At 38.9% G+C, this 17,509-nt stretch overlaps 1 protein-coding gene across 21 annotated transcripts in view; it reads left to right on the forward strand.

Annotated features, from left to right (window-relative positions):
- The window catches only part of LOC124257300, a 47,764-nt gene extending 32,878 nt beyond the window's left edge, over window positions 1-14,886 (forward strand). For 3 of the 21 annotated variants that reach the window (XM_046691320.1, XM_046691312.1, XM_046691317.1), the window contains 10 exons: window positions 1,563-1,664; window positions 2,583-2,669; window positions 3,356-3,409; window positions 4,067-4,090; window positions 4,772-4,789; window positions 6,059-6,133; window positions 8,874-9,079; window positions 10,320-10,389; window positions 12,363-12,511; window positions 13,876-14,886. In XM_046691320.1, the coding sequence (XP_046547276.1) occupies window positions 1,563-1,664; window positions 2,583-2,669; window positions 3,356-3,409; window positions 4,067-4,090; window positions 4,772-4,789; window positions 6,059-6,133; window positions 8,874-9,079; window positions 10,320-10,389; window positions 12,363-12,473 (747 nt within the window). In that variant the 3' untranslated portion in view covers window positions 12,474-12,511; window positions 13,876-14,886. The remainder of the gene's footprint in view (window positions 1-1,562; window positions 1,665-2,582; window positions 2,670-3,355; window positions 3,410-4,066; window positions 4,091-4,771; window positions 4,790-6,058; window positions 6,134-8,873; window positions 9,080-10,319; window positions 10,390-12,362; window positions 12,512-13,875) is intronic. The other 18 variants (XM_046691319.1, XM_046691313.1, XM_046691321.1 and 15 more) reach the window with 18 other exon arrangements.
- Window positions 14,887-17,509: the final 2,623 nt, after the last annotated feature.

Genomic DNA, 17,509 nt, shown 5'->3' on the forward strand with positions numbered 1-17,509 from the left:
CCCAATAACAAATATTCGCATTTGTTGCCATTACTTACAACATGTTGAAGCTTCATCTTGCATTCTTCAAGGGTTAAACTATTGAAAAGCCAGTGGCATATGTTGCTCTTTCTCTACTAATGCCACGTGGCATGCGACGATTGGCTAAACTGTTACTGTCCTTCATGTTCTTAATATTACAGCCAGACTTGGATTCGTTCATGCTAATGCTTGATCCTTTTTACAGTTACATTGTTTTCAGCGTAGTAAACGATTTACCCAGCATGCCACTTTCAAGATGGCCGCCGTTGGTACTTACAGCATTGTTGGCATGTGGAGCGGACATAGGAAGAACGCATGGACACTTCTTTTTTTTAAGTTACAAGTCAGGTGACCCATGAAGAGTGGCAATCTGACTTCTCTGACGGACCAGTCGTTGATGTTAAAACTCACATTTAATTCTAATCCTGGTGTTAAACAGTACCACTAAACATCTACTGATCAAATTTCTTCACACTGTGTCGACGAGAGAAGTCTGCATGCTTCCCAAAGGCACCTTCTTGTAGCATGACATTTCGAGTGACAAGCGTTACTCGTCTTGTATAACACCATTAGCTTGGGTATGCCTCACCCGCCTTATCACTAACATACATCAGCCAGCCTTTGTCAGAATGCTTCTGTATGTTTTATGTTCATTGCATTTGTTTTAGTATCTTGGTATATGTATACGTTTATATAATAATTGTGGTTATATTTAAAGTGTATGTAAGCATAAAGAAGAAATAAAATTTTCATTACAATGATTTTATGATTTAAAGTATTTATGGCTCTTACATTTAATTTTGTTTTATTATGTTGTTAACTAAAACGTTTTTAAGGATTTTATAAAGAAAAATATACCATTAAACAAATTGTGCACACCTTAATTTTTCTTCACCGGGTGAGGCATTTCCTTGTAGACTGTGGGTCACGGTAATACGAAGAAAACTTGTCCATCGGCAGTCACCATGTCTCAGTACATTGACAAGTGTATATATACCATCTTTAGTTGTGGAATAACAGAAAGAGTGTCAAATATTGAAATACTGGTGTTTCCCCAAATTCTGAAAACCAATTAATGAATATTAATGTGATAATGAGTCCAGTCGCCCTATCTGCAGTTACATCCATGTCAACTCATCAAAAAGTTAAGGTAAAAATTCAGAGCAAAGTGAAACTGATATGCATAAAAATCCAATTCTGCCTTTGAGGTCCCTTAGTTGGGTTTTTTGGCTATTAAGACTGTCTGTCCAATAAAACACAATCTACCCGTATATTTTGATAATCATTCCACATGTTACCCAACGTTTAATAGGGATAGTGAACTACTGTACCAAACTGTACATGTTCCATGTATGCTATTCAACGTTTGATAGGGATCGTGTACTAATGACTATGTATATGTAAAGAGTATCTGCGCCTATCACAAGTTGAGTAGTATACATGTGATCATGTCAGTGACTTCGCCCTGGTATCAAGTTTTCAATTCATCTGTGGCCCACGTTATCCTGCCCTCGAATTTCATTCGTTTGCTTTTCATACAGGCCGCAATTGTTGCAAGCAAAGTTGAAGTTGAACCCAGGAGGAAACGGCCACGTTCTAAGTTCGCCGCAGAAAAATTGCGAACTTCTCGTGCAAGAGGCGAGGTAAAAACCCGTCCATTTGTAAGTGTGACCTTGGACGCCGGCGACCTTGGAGCCGAAAGGTCACGTGGTGCATGGTCTTTGACACGATTGGTTGAAGGAACTGCCAGTAGATCATAGACGTTTCTATTCTTATTTAATACGAATATTGAAATTAGTAAATAAGAATAGAAATGGCGTGTATTTGTGTTACCGTTACGTTAATTGTTTTAATATGCGACGTAATATGTTAGTGAAATATCCCCATTTAATTATGTAGGATACGATTTGTACTTTATGCGAAAACCCTTCAGTCCAAACGTGCATGTTCCTAATGTGTATGTTTTTTGTCAGTTGGCTTATTCACTTCTTGGTGTGACACTGCACAGCACAAACATGAAAAACAAAGATTTCTTAAAGAGATCCTCTCGAAGGTGAAAGCCATAAACTTGAACTGAAAACAAATCATGCCCTTTGATCGAACAGGTTTCACATTTATATATCCTTTTCAATAAGGAATGAGAAACAATTCAGTTTTGAGGCAAAATGGAAAGAACATAAGCTCTTATGGATAAAAATGATATATGCCCAATAGTATGTCCAAGAGTAGTATAGTTAGGCTGCTTTCTTTAATTATTTGGTTTACGGATCCGCCAGCCTCCATTCCACGCACGGAGAATTTCTTCTTTTACTCTCGGGCTGTTACCTAATTTATGTAATAGGGAAAGGAGTTGGATATTTCACTCAACGTTTCCTTGCTTCTTCTCTTTTGAGATAACTTTAATGGATTGTCATTTCAAAACGGTTATGGTAAATGTCTGTAAACCAAGAATTAAAGCAGGGCATTGCATTCTAGTAGTAGTTGTAGTAGTAGCAGTAGTGGTATATTGACGCGTGTGTTTTAGCGGAATCCTTAATTTACGAATATCTTGATTTCAACAGTTACCTCAATTAGAACTGGGGGAAAGATCAAACAAAGTGGATCCTTCTTTAGATCTCCCCCAATTGAGACGATCATTGTTACTGCAGGTATGTTTAACCAAATATAAGGCATGTCCCATGTACCACTTCCATAGATACCAATCAGCACGTGACGCGATCACCTGGTGAATAGAACTCCTAGTCATCCTCATCTTCCTTCAAGCACCAATTAATGACCTTCAACGTAGATCACCGAACACCCAGTGTGACAATAACAAACTTTGTATGGAACCTTCTACTGATAAGACCCCATTCTGTAACACCTCTTCTCTCTTCTTTCTGTCTCACGAATCATATCTTCAAGAACAAGCTCAAAACAAGCACTGAACAAGCCAAATATTAAAGGACCAATAAAACAATGTTGGCTTTATTCTTATCACTGTTGGGTTTTCATGAGAAAAGTTTGAAATAACAGCGACAATACCCTTTCCGTAATTATCACAAATCTCTGCTAAACCCAGGGTCCATTTTCAGTTCTATGTGAAACTGCATGACTTTAAGAAAGGCTTTTAATAATGAATGAATTCAGAAAATATGTCTGTTTTCTTTCTTCTATACGTAATCATTAGTTGTCATGATGTTCATTTCATTCACATCTTCTTTCTAGTCAGTGAATATATACAATCCTACAGGCAGTTCCTTCTCAATCACTATGTCTGTATTCGTATGGTCACGTGAAGCATACCGTCATTTCGCTGAGTCAGCACATACGCACCGACTGAATTATGTTTCAGGAAAATGTGTACAGCCAGCCAACCTCTGGACTCACCGCTTCCAGACCACCCATGGTATGTCATTTTCAATGTGTCCGTCCTTTCAAGATGTCTTGAAATATAATGTTACCATTTATCATCCAAAAAAGAACGTATATTGGTTGATTTGAGTTAAATTGCCATAAGCAACACCGGGCAGTATTGCAGCTATTCGTGGCTATTCTTTAAAGAGAAATGTTTAATTCTGAAACTTTAATGAGGTATCAGTGATTTTACGAGCGCTTCAAAATTAAACCAATTTTGCACTCGAATTTTTACCTATCTGTACTTACATCAGACCTAAGAAATGAAGAAATAATGTTTGGGTTTATGTCGATATATATAATTACTCTTGATATTTAATTCATCTGTTCCAAATGATTATCGTGGTGCTTTAAGCATCATTTTAACACTTGTCTTTCAGATAAATACATTCAATTCTACATAATCTGTAAAATATTACCTTAAATGTCATGCACAGTTCTATAACAATCAAAAGACACATCTTACTTAATAAATTACACACACTGTAACATCTTAGCGCTTCTTCATAACACAAACCTATAAGTATTGCAGTTCATTACTTTTCTGTGAATATATACGTATGTAGGAGACTTTTGTGTCTCAGGCCGAAGTACAACTCAAAAGTATCAGCCGATCTTGCATACTTGATAGTGGCTCAACACTTTTCAGAGATACGATGACCTGGCACAGATGGTGAGGAAAAATAACAATATAGAGTATGACCTAGGCTTGACGTGGAAACCAGTTTGATCTTTGGCATATTTGATATATATATTAGGTACAGAGCATTTTATATTCTGTTTGAGACAAAACTCACGTTTCAGTAATCTGTTCAAAACATAAAATATTCTCTGAATAAATGTAAGAATTTGAGAAAAATAACATCATTTTCTACAGTTTTCAGGATTTTTCATAGAATATGAAATGTTCACCCCTTACATGACATCTGTGGAAATAGTGACCCAACTGGGATGAGATTTTACCTATTCCTTCAATTTTATAGGTAAAATCTTATACTCAGTCGAGCATCCACCGTCATGTATTGGTGTCAAATCTTGCTCCTCCTTCCCATGTTACCAAACATAGCTGTTTGATCCTCAGTACCCGCTAGACAGCCTGAGGTGGGCCTTTAAAGACCCCTTGTACGTTAACTCCAAATTGTATACATAACCAAACGTTCAACTGATTCGCACTCCCACAAGTCGCAGCATACGATTGTGATGACCCCTAGTTTCAAATAACCAAGGTTTACTCGTTGCTTCCCTGTTCAGTCACAATGGGTTGTGATCTGCCCTGCATTTGTGGACGTTTCAAGGCTAATACGGGTGATGGTTGCCCCGAGTTTGGATCTTGATCAGGTTATGTCTTTTTCAGCGCACCTCGAGGGCATTGGTAGGTATTGGCGTGCGGAACAATAATAAGCACAAACTCAGCATCTTGGTTCTACGTTTACACTCAAAATGCACGGTCAACACGTGTCCTGCGGGGGTTCGCTGCATGGGGACACTACAACGTCAAGTGAAGACGATTTAAGAATTTATATCTTCCCAAAGAGTCTGTATCAACACCAAGATCTGTGGATCTGATTATCCTAGGATGTGTCTACAATCAACGTTTTCATATCTGTTTTGAATAAAGATTTAATTCAGATATATTGATGACAAGGAGCCAAGAATAAGGTTGTTTCGTTGTTCATTCAATTTTAATTTTATACATATTTTTCCACAGTAGTATTTTGAGAAAGATTTAAATACAATTAGCATAAATGTTAATATTGGTCCAGCCAATGAGCAAGGAAGAGAACGGAATATATAACAGATCCGAAGAGACTTAAATGGTAACAAGATGGCGACCTTACCACGTGACGTGGATGACGACAATGAAACAATGACACCGTGCATTTTGAGTGTGCGCCTGGCGTTGGTATTTCTGAGCAGCACTGTCCATTGGGGCAATGTCCTTTCTTGTTCTACTCATCTTGTTTATTTACTCATGTATGTCGCTTAGCAACGCTCTTTCTACAGCGCTTCTTTGTTGTTGAAAAATGCATTAAGGTGAGGTAACAAACATGAACATGTTAGAGCAAATTGAACAAATACTTTTGCACTGACGTTTTCAAGGAACGTGTACCGTACAAACTGGATAAAATTCTCTCATTTTCAGCACGTGCTGTACGTGTCTGACGAAATCTTTTCTATCACCACTTACGTGATTATAATAATATTTTACATATTCTTGTCTGAAGCTCCTCTTTGCTAATAACCATTGCAAACAACAAATTACACCCCACATATTTTTTCTGAATTTTGTTTTACAAAATACAAATATTTTTGTCCCCGGAAGAAGTAAGTAACGTTTGGGATATTGATTAAGTCATGTTTTTTCAACATTAACGACAACCAACCATGCGTTATTATTCCAATCCTTCACTCTGCTACCATCTGGTAAAGTTCACCCTTACTGGATGGTTGTGTGAAGTGAAGTTAATGTATCAAAATTGAACAAAACTTCCCAATAATCCATCAAAATCTTCAAACACCTACAAACCATAAAACATGAACATGTCACCCGAACACACCACTAACACGCACGTGCTAAGCGAGATACATACCCAAATATCAAGTCAGTCGTATGTATTTACCGTCTTCCTCCTCCCACCAGCCCCTCCCATCAGACAGGAGAGCTATTCGAGATGTGGAGGGATTCACCAAACCTAGGAACCTTCTGTCCTGGCAGGTGCGTCAGTTGGTATATTGTCTTCAGATGTTCATGATGTCAATCTTTGGTTCGGAGTGTGCATGGGATGGTCTCCACGCAACCCTGGGAGGATGGGGCTAGTATAGGGACAATGACATTGTCATTTCGTCACGCTTACTTGGGGCAACAATTTTATACTCTTTAAGTTTAAATTTAATTTTTTAAACTAAATTGTTAAATTTTTGGGACATTGTTAGGAATCAGTTCTAATTACATAAACCATTTTCCGTAAATCCTACGTCAAAATTTGTTCACAATGGAAAGCGTTATTCTTGTCAGTTCAAAATTTTGTAAATTAAATACGATCCCAGTAATTTTATGATTGATACGCCACTTGTTCAGAGCTCAACCCAATCTGAAAATACAATAAAACGTACTACCAACGTCTCCAAGCTTCATTCTAACAGGTTTGTGTGGATAGTTTGAAAATATCAAATCACGCCTCTCAGTGACATCATAATAATAACAAATAAAAACATTTTACTAAGGCATTTTGGTCCTTTCTGGACAAAAATGCACACTTGTTATCGAGTGCTATCTAGTATAGTTTTGACCATTGATTTACACAGGTGTTTTATTTATGTCATCAAATCATATCTTCTGTCCGCATCAAAGCCTTACCACTTATGATTTGCTCATACACTGTAGGCTGTTTTCTTTGTACAACATGAACAAAACACGTAACAAGTAACAGCTTCAGCGCTCACCTAACACTTCTATCTGCGCTCAGCATATTAACAATAGATCAGCTTCGTTATGTTCCGCTTTGCTCATCCATTTATACTGTTATATTTGTTTCAGCCAATCACACTGTTAATAACACCATGCTTGGTCACATGTTATGTTATTACGTTAATGTCTTGGAAGTTATGTTTTCCAATGATATGTTATTTCATTGAATTTTGTTTATTTGCATGCATATTGTCTATCTTCTATTGCATGACGGACGCACTGAGTAGTAAGATCAGTTATAGTAGAACATCGTTATCTCGAACCCCCTTTATCTCGAATATACAGATATTTCGAGCCTACTGTCCGGTCACACAATACGATTACGTAAAATTTCGAGATCTACATGCATAGTGCTTGCTCCAATCTTGTTCCAACTTGATTTTACTACAGATTATAAACTTAATGAAAGCAGAACTTTAACACATACAATTCTACCGTAAGTTTTCTAACGAGGTTTGGGTGCGTATTCATAGACCTGATAACATCACGGTAGATGGTCTCAATCTGATGGAAACCATTATAGTCCTCCTTACTGTATTGAGGCGAGGGACTGCATCCTCTACTTAATCTACCCCGTTCATAATTTATGGCTAGGGGGGGGTGATGATGATTTTAAGGGGGTCACCCATTTTGTTCTGGCGAGCTGGGGGGGGGGGCATCAATTTTGTACACACATACTAGGGGTCATCAATTTTGTACATAAAATTATGCTTGAAATTATGCTTAGAAATTATGGGTGGGGGGTCACTGATTTTGTACATGACATGCAGGGGGGTCACTTATTTTGTATATAAATTTTAGGGGGTCATTCACATTGTACAAGCTTCTCCATAAAAATCATCATCACCACCCCAACCCCCCAGTCATAAATAATGAACGGTCCCTAATATAGCAATATCCAGTGCGATTTAATTTATACCACGCGGGCGGTAGGGTGGTGGGACAGTTACGCGGATAACACATTCGATAGTCTCGTCGAAGATCCAGGTTCGATTCCCAAATTGGGAACAAAATGTGAAGGCCATTCTCGGTGATAAGACATTGCCGCATATTACAAAAAGCGCGCTATGTTCGCGCGAAGAGATCATGTATAATGTGTTGTCCATGAAGTTCATTCCGCTGCCTAAGGTTACAGATGACAATGGGACTCTTTGCTCAGTGTTGGTAAGATGAGACAACGCCACCTGCTAAAGTTGACTGCTTCCCTGGACATTCTACAGTACTAATATAGAACAAACACTTCCCAGTGTGAAAGTTGTAGTCAGCCCCTGAATTCCCTTGTCTGTGTTTGGAGTAGTTTGTCACCCATGACCCTAGAGAATAAATAAAAGGAGTCCAACTCAAGTCAAGAAAGGTAGGGCAAGTATAGATTGCCTTAGCTTGGAAAGTAAGAGTTGTTTTGGATTCGTTTAAGATTTAATATATTTATTCTCTTTTAAGAACATATGCTTTCTAGAACTTTATTTCTGAGACTAAATTTCAGTATCAAGCTTCTGTGTAAGAATATGAGCTTGAAGGCTCACACTTCTTTGCTGGGATTTTGAGATATTTTTTGTTACCTTAGTAAGGAAAAACACGTTTCCACTCCCTTCCCACAATACAGCATGGTTCTGGCATGTAATGTAACTAACTGCCTTGGAGATTTTCTCAGTTTATTTTTCCTGACCTTTGTATTTTTCAGATATCGGGTTCTTTTAAAACTCTTTGAAAGTACAGATGTAAATGTTCTAATAAAATTACTGAAACATGAAACATATTTCATAACTTCAAGATTGCTAAATACAGTAAGACTATCAACCGGTCACAAAAACATCAATTATTGTAAACATTAATGAATTCATGGTCACATTGTTGAATGTTATTAATGTAATAACACGTGCACAGGATACAGGTAGTTGTCAGGAAATGGACTTTCAGCAGAAAAAAATATTTCTGGATTTGGATTTGTCGCTTCTGTTACTTATTAATTTATGAAAAATCTCCACAGTACCGTCTGGATTCCCGTATGGACCCCTCTGATCTTATCTACAAGCCAGGATCATTCTCGCGCATGCGAGAGCAAGTGCGTGAGGCCCATGACAAGATGGACCGCCACCGTCAAATGCTTGACCGCTACTTGACCGAGAGTGGCCAGCCCCGAGACATACAGGGAAGTGTTCAGCGCAAGATGGAGGAGCTCGAGCGTCGTGACCCGTATGTACCCACTACGTCACTTCCTGCCTACCTTCCGATTACAGTTATCTCCCTTGCAGTTATGTTTCCTATTAACCTGAGAGCCATCATATCCGATATGAAGTCTGTGATGCATTTTTCCGTTTGAAGACTGATCTGAACTGATTATGAACATGAATGTATATGTGTATTCGAAATTATTATACTAAATGGGGAAACAAAGATACTATACTCAAGGGAGGCAACTAGGATACTATCGTGTTTAGCCAAACGAGTTTCAAATGCATATTTTGAAAATTAAGTGTTTCAAATGCTAAATAGAAGTATCCTTTTCTGAGATCATATTATAAATTATGGAAGGAAAGTTATAACTTGATCCAGCAAGAGATCGGATAAAGAAATTCGTTTGTATAAACCATATGCATGCCATGCACGTTTCTGATTTTCTGTTGACTTTCCTCTTAAGTAGTGCATGCTTAATATTCTTTATGTTTGATTTTTTCAGTCTTATTTTGAAGTCGGGAATATCGAATTGCTCTTGTAAATGCAGTTAAATCCTTTTCTCTTGCATGCTGATATGAGAGGGAAAATATGTCAAATATAATCAACAAGTTTTGGAAGTATACCAAAGTCTTTGCCTTAGTAAAGTAGCATGCAATCTCTTACCCATTTTCTATTTTGAAAATATGTTCTTCTCTTCTCTTCCCTTCTCTATATATCTCACACCAGTTCCCACACTTTTTGCGAATCTATACATTTTGGTTTCACTTGTTTCAGTTCAAGGCTAGTGATAGCGTTATTGTTTTGTTTACTTTTATTCATAACCCACACTAGAAACTTTCGTCACGTTCACGTTACTAACACTTAAATACTGCTTAAACGATGTTAAAGTTGTACTAAATATTTACTATTAATAATCGTAACTTGTTATAAGATTAAACTTGTTATCGTTTACTTTGTCGAGTTTTCATGTTTCGCCTAGCAGACTTAAACGCTTTTATCAACATGTTCGCAACTCACCTTGAACTAGAACAATCACCTAAACGCAGCCGTTGAGTACAAGTTGCTTTGCAACTTAACCGGCTCTTAGTTTCCCTTTGCTGTGTGCTTAACCTATGCTTACGTTGAGAGCTGAGCGTTTCACAAGAAACGTTGCTTATTAGGAAAGCAAGCCTAACTCTCGGCGGCATACAGTGTTGAGGTCTCATGGCAATGGTGCATCGTGCTTTCGAAATGCTTTAATTTTTTCTGACTTTTAAAGTTCTTACAGAGGCCCGGTGAGTGTCAGCAGCGATCGCCTGTCGGTATACAAACCCTCTCCCCGTGTGGTCGTAAGTTTTGCTTCTAGTTCCACTAACCCGGCACACTAAACACTGAAGACAGAGAAACCCCGTTAATCCGGACAGCGTTCCCTCTGAAATCATTTGGATTTAGGAATTTCTGGATAAACGAATCACAGATATGTAATAATATACTTGGCAGATTACGTTCCTTGCAGTAATTGTCCCGAGGTTGCATTTCCAGATTAACAGGGTTCGGACAAGAAAGGTTCACTGTATCTCAGTTTGCTTTATTGAAATATCAATGAATGATTACGTTAAATGAATTACACATCCGATCAACAAATTTCTTTCCATCACATATTACTTTTTTTGAAATATTTTGAGGACAATATTTAAAATACACTTCATAGTAATTTTGTCCATAATTTTAATGTAATTTTGTCATACTTAATGTTCTATAGTTTTGAAATTGGTAAAACAATGTTCAATATATTAATACTTTAAACGTTATACATTTATATTGATTATTGGCATTGAGGTAAGGAGTGCATGTGATTCTATAACAGAGTGTGCAGATTAACAATTGGTAGCGATATCCTTTTACATAATCGTAACGTTCTCAAAGATTATGGATACTTATAAACGCACAAAACAAACATAGGTCACGTATGTAAATGATGCACATAACCAAACACAACCCCACCACCCATGTCGATATATTTACCCATATACTCCGATATCCATAGTAGACGCTTCACCTTTAATAAACAATTCTTGTCATGGAAATAACAGCAATTTAGAAGAACACTGTAACTATATTCAAGTATATTGACCTGATGTACTAATCACCAATCGTGATTAGGAAGCGGGTGGCCAAGTGTTAATAGCAGTGCTAAGAGCCCTGGGCCTAGATTTTCGAAGCTCTCTTAGCGCTAAGATAGTCGTAAGTGCCATACATTAACATTAACTTACGGCTATCTTAGCGCTAAGACAGCTTCGAAAATCAAGGCCCTGGTTCGATTCGCAAAATTACACACGAAACCCATTCTTGGTATTCAGGGAGGAAAACACGAGTTTTCCAAAGTTGATGTATATTTCCTTTTTAAATTTAAATAAGAAGTAGGGGTAAATATGTGTCCATTGTAACATCACCTTGGCGAGGAATGTCGCCTTACACCCATCGCGACGACCATGACAAGTATTGTATTAGATACACACTATCCTGTTTGCGGTGGGGCGTGGCACCACTTTAGTACGTATGTGTGTGCGTGCGTGCGTGCGCCTGTATGTATGTATGTATGTATGTATGTATGTATGTATGTATGTATGTATGTATGTATGTATGTATGTAGACATGTATGTATAAAATCATATCTATATATCGCTTGAAATATATAATGGAATATACCCAATATATCCATATATAGTTTGAAAAGTTTTAGCATAGTGTACATAAATATAAATTGGCATTGGCGCTTTCCATCTACTGTTGAATAATCGACGTATGACAAGAAGTAAACTTCATTTAGTACATTTACCAATGACGTTGTTTACAATCAAACTTATTGCATGTTGTTGATTTATGCAAATTTTGTTAAATGCTTTAAATATTATACTGTTTCCCTAACGAGTTCATTCCATAGGATTGTTAACGTAACCTTCTTCATTGTTTTAACCGTTGTTGCTTCATGTGTTCAGCCCAGTTTTTGCACTAACGTCAGCTTTCTGCATTAAAATAAATCTACGAGAATATATCGAATATGTCAGGGATCTGGGCACAACAAGAGTTTCCAGAAACTACCGTCATCCATTGTCATTTCAAGAACGTTTCTCGTTATACGGTAAAGCCTTTACAACTTTACACAAGAGGTGTGAATTGTAAAACATATTTTTGCTAAATATGTATCGGGCTCATACACACGACCTTGACATTGACAGTTGATTTCCGAGTTTCTGGAACTCACAATGTCATGACGTCACCCAAAGCATATGACGTCACATATTGTGCTATACCTTGACAGAGCCAATACGGTATGCCCCCAAAACAGCCCGTCTCCGAACTGAGGAGGAGATTGAGGCGCACGGTGTGTAGGAGCAGAGGCGAACCCAACTATTACAGGGACCGGGAGTAAAGCCACGTGCAACACACGTGTCTAGTCCCTTCGGGAGGGTAGGTATCCATGGAAACGGTCGGGCTTGCAGTGAAACACCTTACAGTGATGCTCCGAATACACAAACCTTACCACCCACCGGATTCCTGCAACATTTGTACAATGAGTGACCCCCCTGTGCCAGTAGCTCCAGCAAATGTAGCATCGGTATTATCAGTCTCTGGACCCTGTAGGGATTCTGGGTTAAAAGGTTCCTAAGGATTAAGTTTAGTTTTACGCCGCTTTTAGCAATATTGCAGCAATATCACGGCAGGGGACACCAACAATGGGCTTCATATATTGTACCCATTGTGGGGAATCAAACCCGGGTCTTCGGCGTGACGAGCGAACGCTTTAACCACTAGCCTCCCCTACCGCCCAGGTTCCTAACGAACCCAACCTAGTGGTAAGAGGGCGACCAAATGAATCGGATGGTGAGACATAATTACCCGGTTGATTGTGTGTTATCATACCCCTGTGATGTGGGACGTTGTTCATAATATCGATCACTGGTTTTTCTGGTCCTGAACTTCCGCAATAGAACGTTTCAAGTACTTCCTACTCATAAACCCCTTACCCAGGCTAGAAATGACGTCATTGTCCTCGTGTAACATTCTGAATCAAACCCAGTGATGATTTATAAACAAATCTGCAAATTGCTTCGCTGCTTTTTAGTGGGCAAGCTGCAGTAAAGCGAATGTATAAACGACACACCAGGTATGAACGTGGACTAAACATCCAAATGTTACAAATTTATATTTTCATAAGACACAAATGTTTAACTTCCGGTACACGGCCGCCATGATGGTTGTCATCAAGGTCTGAGGATCACGACGAGGCGACGGTAAGACGTGTTGGTGGATCTCGTACCTGATGCGTCGTTTATTCGCCTGTTGTTTTATCTATCCTAACCCGGTGACTGACACGGTTCCGCTGTTGTTTGTGCTCCCATTGCATGAGGATCCCTTGGTGTTACGGGTAAAGATCACGTGTCGCGGTCACGTGTCACGTTGTGGTAGCCAATCAGTGGAATACTCACAATTTCGGCAATCAGATAACTTTCTGAATCACTTCCTTTTTGTTATGTAAAGCTTACTTCTATGCTATGTATTTACTTATTTTAATTATTACTTTGATTATAATTGGTTAAAGTTATCTGAAAGAGTATTGTCAAGTTTGCTTTTTATCTGACAGTAAAGTAATTAAAATGATGCAATATTCAAGAATGATCGTAGCGATCGATAGGTGGAACTTGGATCAAACTATGTTATAGTAACACACAACCATCCATACCATGTATTTAAATCGGTTGAAAATCAAATAAAACTTTCATGTTTCTTTTCTTTTTAGGTTTTCTTTAATATGTGTTTACTTAACTTTTCAGAAGAAGTATTAGAGTGAAGTAGGGCGTCCCAGTCAAGTTGGCGTCTGGTCCGGGGGCATGCCAGACTGTTACTTTCATCGAAGCATCGATTGGAGATTTTGTACATTTTGTTTCGATTAGAAAAGCTTTTCTTCCGGTTTTGGTACAAATATTTTACTATCCCACGTTACAGCGTATGCTTTATGGTGACTTTGTTAATGCGTCTCACTCTGCGAACTCAATCAGCTTCTATTGCTGAAACTGTGCCTTGCTGAAACAGAATCGAATGCTGAAAGATTTTTAATACGAGGCCATAAAGCGCGCACTTGCTGTACATGTGTATGTCCAAAATGTTGACAAAAGTAAGGGATATTTCATATTTGTTATTTATTTGCATATATTTTATTTAAAGGCTAACTTAAAGCATTTGGTTGTTATAACAAGTGTTATATTCGCAACAGCTCGGCATAAAAAAGGGTTTGGAAGTCAACCGAGGGAAGAAACCGATTCACGTGTGATTTCCTATTCCTCACTGCCAATACGATTTTTATCCCAATATATTTTCTTCCATTGTACATAAATTGATATACACTATTAATTAGTAACAGCTCAGAATAACTACCGAAAGGAAAGAGAAAGGAACAACGGCCACACCGGAATATACTTCTTCATTCGTGGTTCATTTTATGAGTCTGGAAATCTGAATTGTTGCGAACTGGCTCCAGTTTAAAATGAGGCCCAAACTGGTTACATTTAAATTTCAAACTGCCTCACAAACCAGTTTCGGTGCGAGTGTGGCCACGGCAAAGTGATGGGAAAACGTGTTGAAAAGACTGAAAAGCGTTTACTAAAAAGTGTTGAAGAAAATTTGAAAATATTTACTTGACATTTCAAGTCCATTCATTGCTGTACAGAACGGACTATGAGCTTTCAGAGCGGTGTGTTGTTCTCTGCGTGTTCAAGTATATATGGTCCCTCTAGCGCCACTGTTGAAACAGCTCTTGTAATTAAAAACTTCATTAAACTACCCGCCATCTGAGTCTTGTCTTAATTCCTTCAAGGGTTACTTGGATTCAGAAATCATAACGGAGGAACAAGGGGTCCGTTTCACAAACCCGTGAAGATCCGGGCTAGAATTAGCCTTCAGCAACCCATGCTTGTCGTAAGAGGCTACTAACGGGATCGGGTGGTCAGGCTCGCTGACTTGGTTGACATGTCATCGTATCCCAATGGCGTAGATCGATGCTCATGCTGTTGATCACTGGATTGTCTGGTCCAGACCCGATTATTTACAGAACGTCGTCAAATAGCTGGAATATTGCTGAGTGCGGCGTTAAACCTCAAACAAACCAAATACGTTTCACAAAGACATTTTAGGGCTAAGGTTAGTCTGTCATACAGACCCTGAAACAAATATACCCAAGGAAGCTCACACAAGTCTAGAATATGTTGCCAGTCTAGATTACCACAGTTTCAGGAACTGTTATCCTGTCACCTTTTCATTATATTTCATGATTATAATTTAGGAAGCTTTATGTTCTGAAAAATATGTTTTATTTCAAAGATGAGATGTTAATCAAGGCTTAGGTGATCGTAACTCCCATACTTTAACATTAGCCCACGATAGTCGAAGCGCTAATATTGCTTTGTGGAACGGGTGTATCCTCTACCATGTATTGCTTGACCGCAATGTGGATCAAATGGTCGGACATTGTTGACTGTGTGCCACCATACCCGGCGGCATGGGACATGCATGTGTCAGTGACTCGTGTCGTCGATGGGGCAGGATACGCTCAACTTTTCACGAACACCAGGATGGGAACAAAATGTGAAGGCCATTTTGGTGTCCCCGCCATGATATTGCTGTAATATTGCAAAAGCGGCGTAAAATATAAACTCACGAACATCGGGTGTCATCAATATTCTACAGTGAACCATGAACACCGGGGAGACTTCTATGGATATACAACAGGTTTATTATTAACGTAAGCGACGTTTCGGTTTAGCTGCTTGATAACGGTGTTAGCTATGGCGAAGTTGTATATCATAGAACTCTCCCCGTTGTTCATCACACCAACTTCGAAATGCCACTCAAAACCATAAACACGTGTTAATGATGAAGTCGATGGAATAGTTCAACGGTCTCTGGGATTTCGTATTGTGTATTGCTATAATAACAATCACTGGTTTGTCTGGCCCAAATTCATTACTTACAGGCAGTCGTGATATAGATTGTGTCCTAAAACAACAAACATTCATATATCTTACACTCCACTGCATGTTGCAGTATACCTCCTAGACTCATTTTAATTTATTGGGATTCAATGGATTGACGCAATATAACTCTGTGGTCGTAGGTTCGAATCCCATATTCACCTCTGTTATGATCAGTTGTCTAAGGAGTCGCATTATTGCGTCCCTTGGGCGTGACACGATATCATGATCGCGGCTACTGACAATGATGCATGGTTCGTCAGATTATATCCTGGGTTCCACAAAACGGTCAGCATCACTCCAACGTAAATCTAGCAGGATATAACTGTAAAGCATGACTTTAGCCAATGACCAGACCAATGTGCCATACTCAAAGAGGATATCACATCACGAGGAACTGTTGGAGCTTTTATGAGAGCTTCCAGCTAACGCTCATTGTGCACTTGGAGGCCTTATACGAATTAAGTCATCAAAACCTTTTGCGTAAATAGATACAACATTTTAACTAGGACAGAACCAAAACTATTCTGAAACCACGTATCAGATTTGTATCAGTGACCACATGAACACATCTGACATTGCTCGGGAAGCCAGTTCAGTGGGCGTACACTGTGCCATCGTGTGCTCACATACAGGCAACGGTGTCAGCTTCAGGACACCGACTGCTCTATCTTACAACTGCCGCTTAAACAGTACACTAGAAACTATGCATGTACTATGTTCCTCAAAACAAGTTAAAGAACACCAACAATTAGAAGGTTGTATTGCAATACCAACCAGCCATGACCAGATTAACTTTGGTCGTGTGAGAAAATCCGGAGTTCATGAACCTTCTTTCGAGTAGTACACATAGACTGACAACTTTTCCTCAAAGTAGTATTATTCTACCATATAACCACACATAAAACAGTCACTCCCCACTAATGCCTGACTCGGAACCACATGTTCAACCATTGCATTGCCTTGCATTGTGTCTTTACGTTTTCAACATCTACTTGTTCTTTTCTCCCAAATTTCACATAACTGAATACTGTTAAACGTGTGTCAGTTCCTACTCACTCGGTCTTGCGACGGCGACTTCAACAGCAACTACTCCTGGGATGTCTACACTCACTTTGTTGAAGCTGCAGCTGGCGTTAGTGGAGACTGAAAGCCGTCTGAACCGTGCATGTGACCAAATACATCTCCTGGACGCTAGATTGGAAGACATACAACATCGCCGCGACATCGCCAACAGCAGCCCCGCCTTCCGCTACAACCTTCTACTCCGGCTGAGGGTGACCGAGGGCATCCGGAACACGTACTATGAGTACGCGTGGAAGAAGGCTGAAGAAATAGCCTATCTCACGTACGAAATAGGAAAGGCTGAAGAAACGGTTTCTTCGTAAACAGAAAACGCATGTGAATTCACGCTTAATTACAAAGGCCCTTATCAGGGCCA

This window comes from Haliotis rubra, unplaced genomic scaffold, assembly GCF_003918875.1.
Source record: "Haliotis rubra isolate DU_JTF1 unplaced genomic scaffold, ASM391887v1 Scf656, whole genome shotgun sequence".
Taxonomy (NCBI): domain Eukaryota; kingdom Metazoa; phylum Mollusca; class Gastropoda; order Lepetellida; family Haliotidae; genus Haliotis; species Haliotis rubra.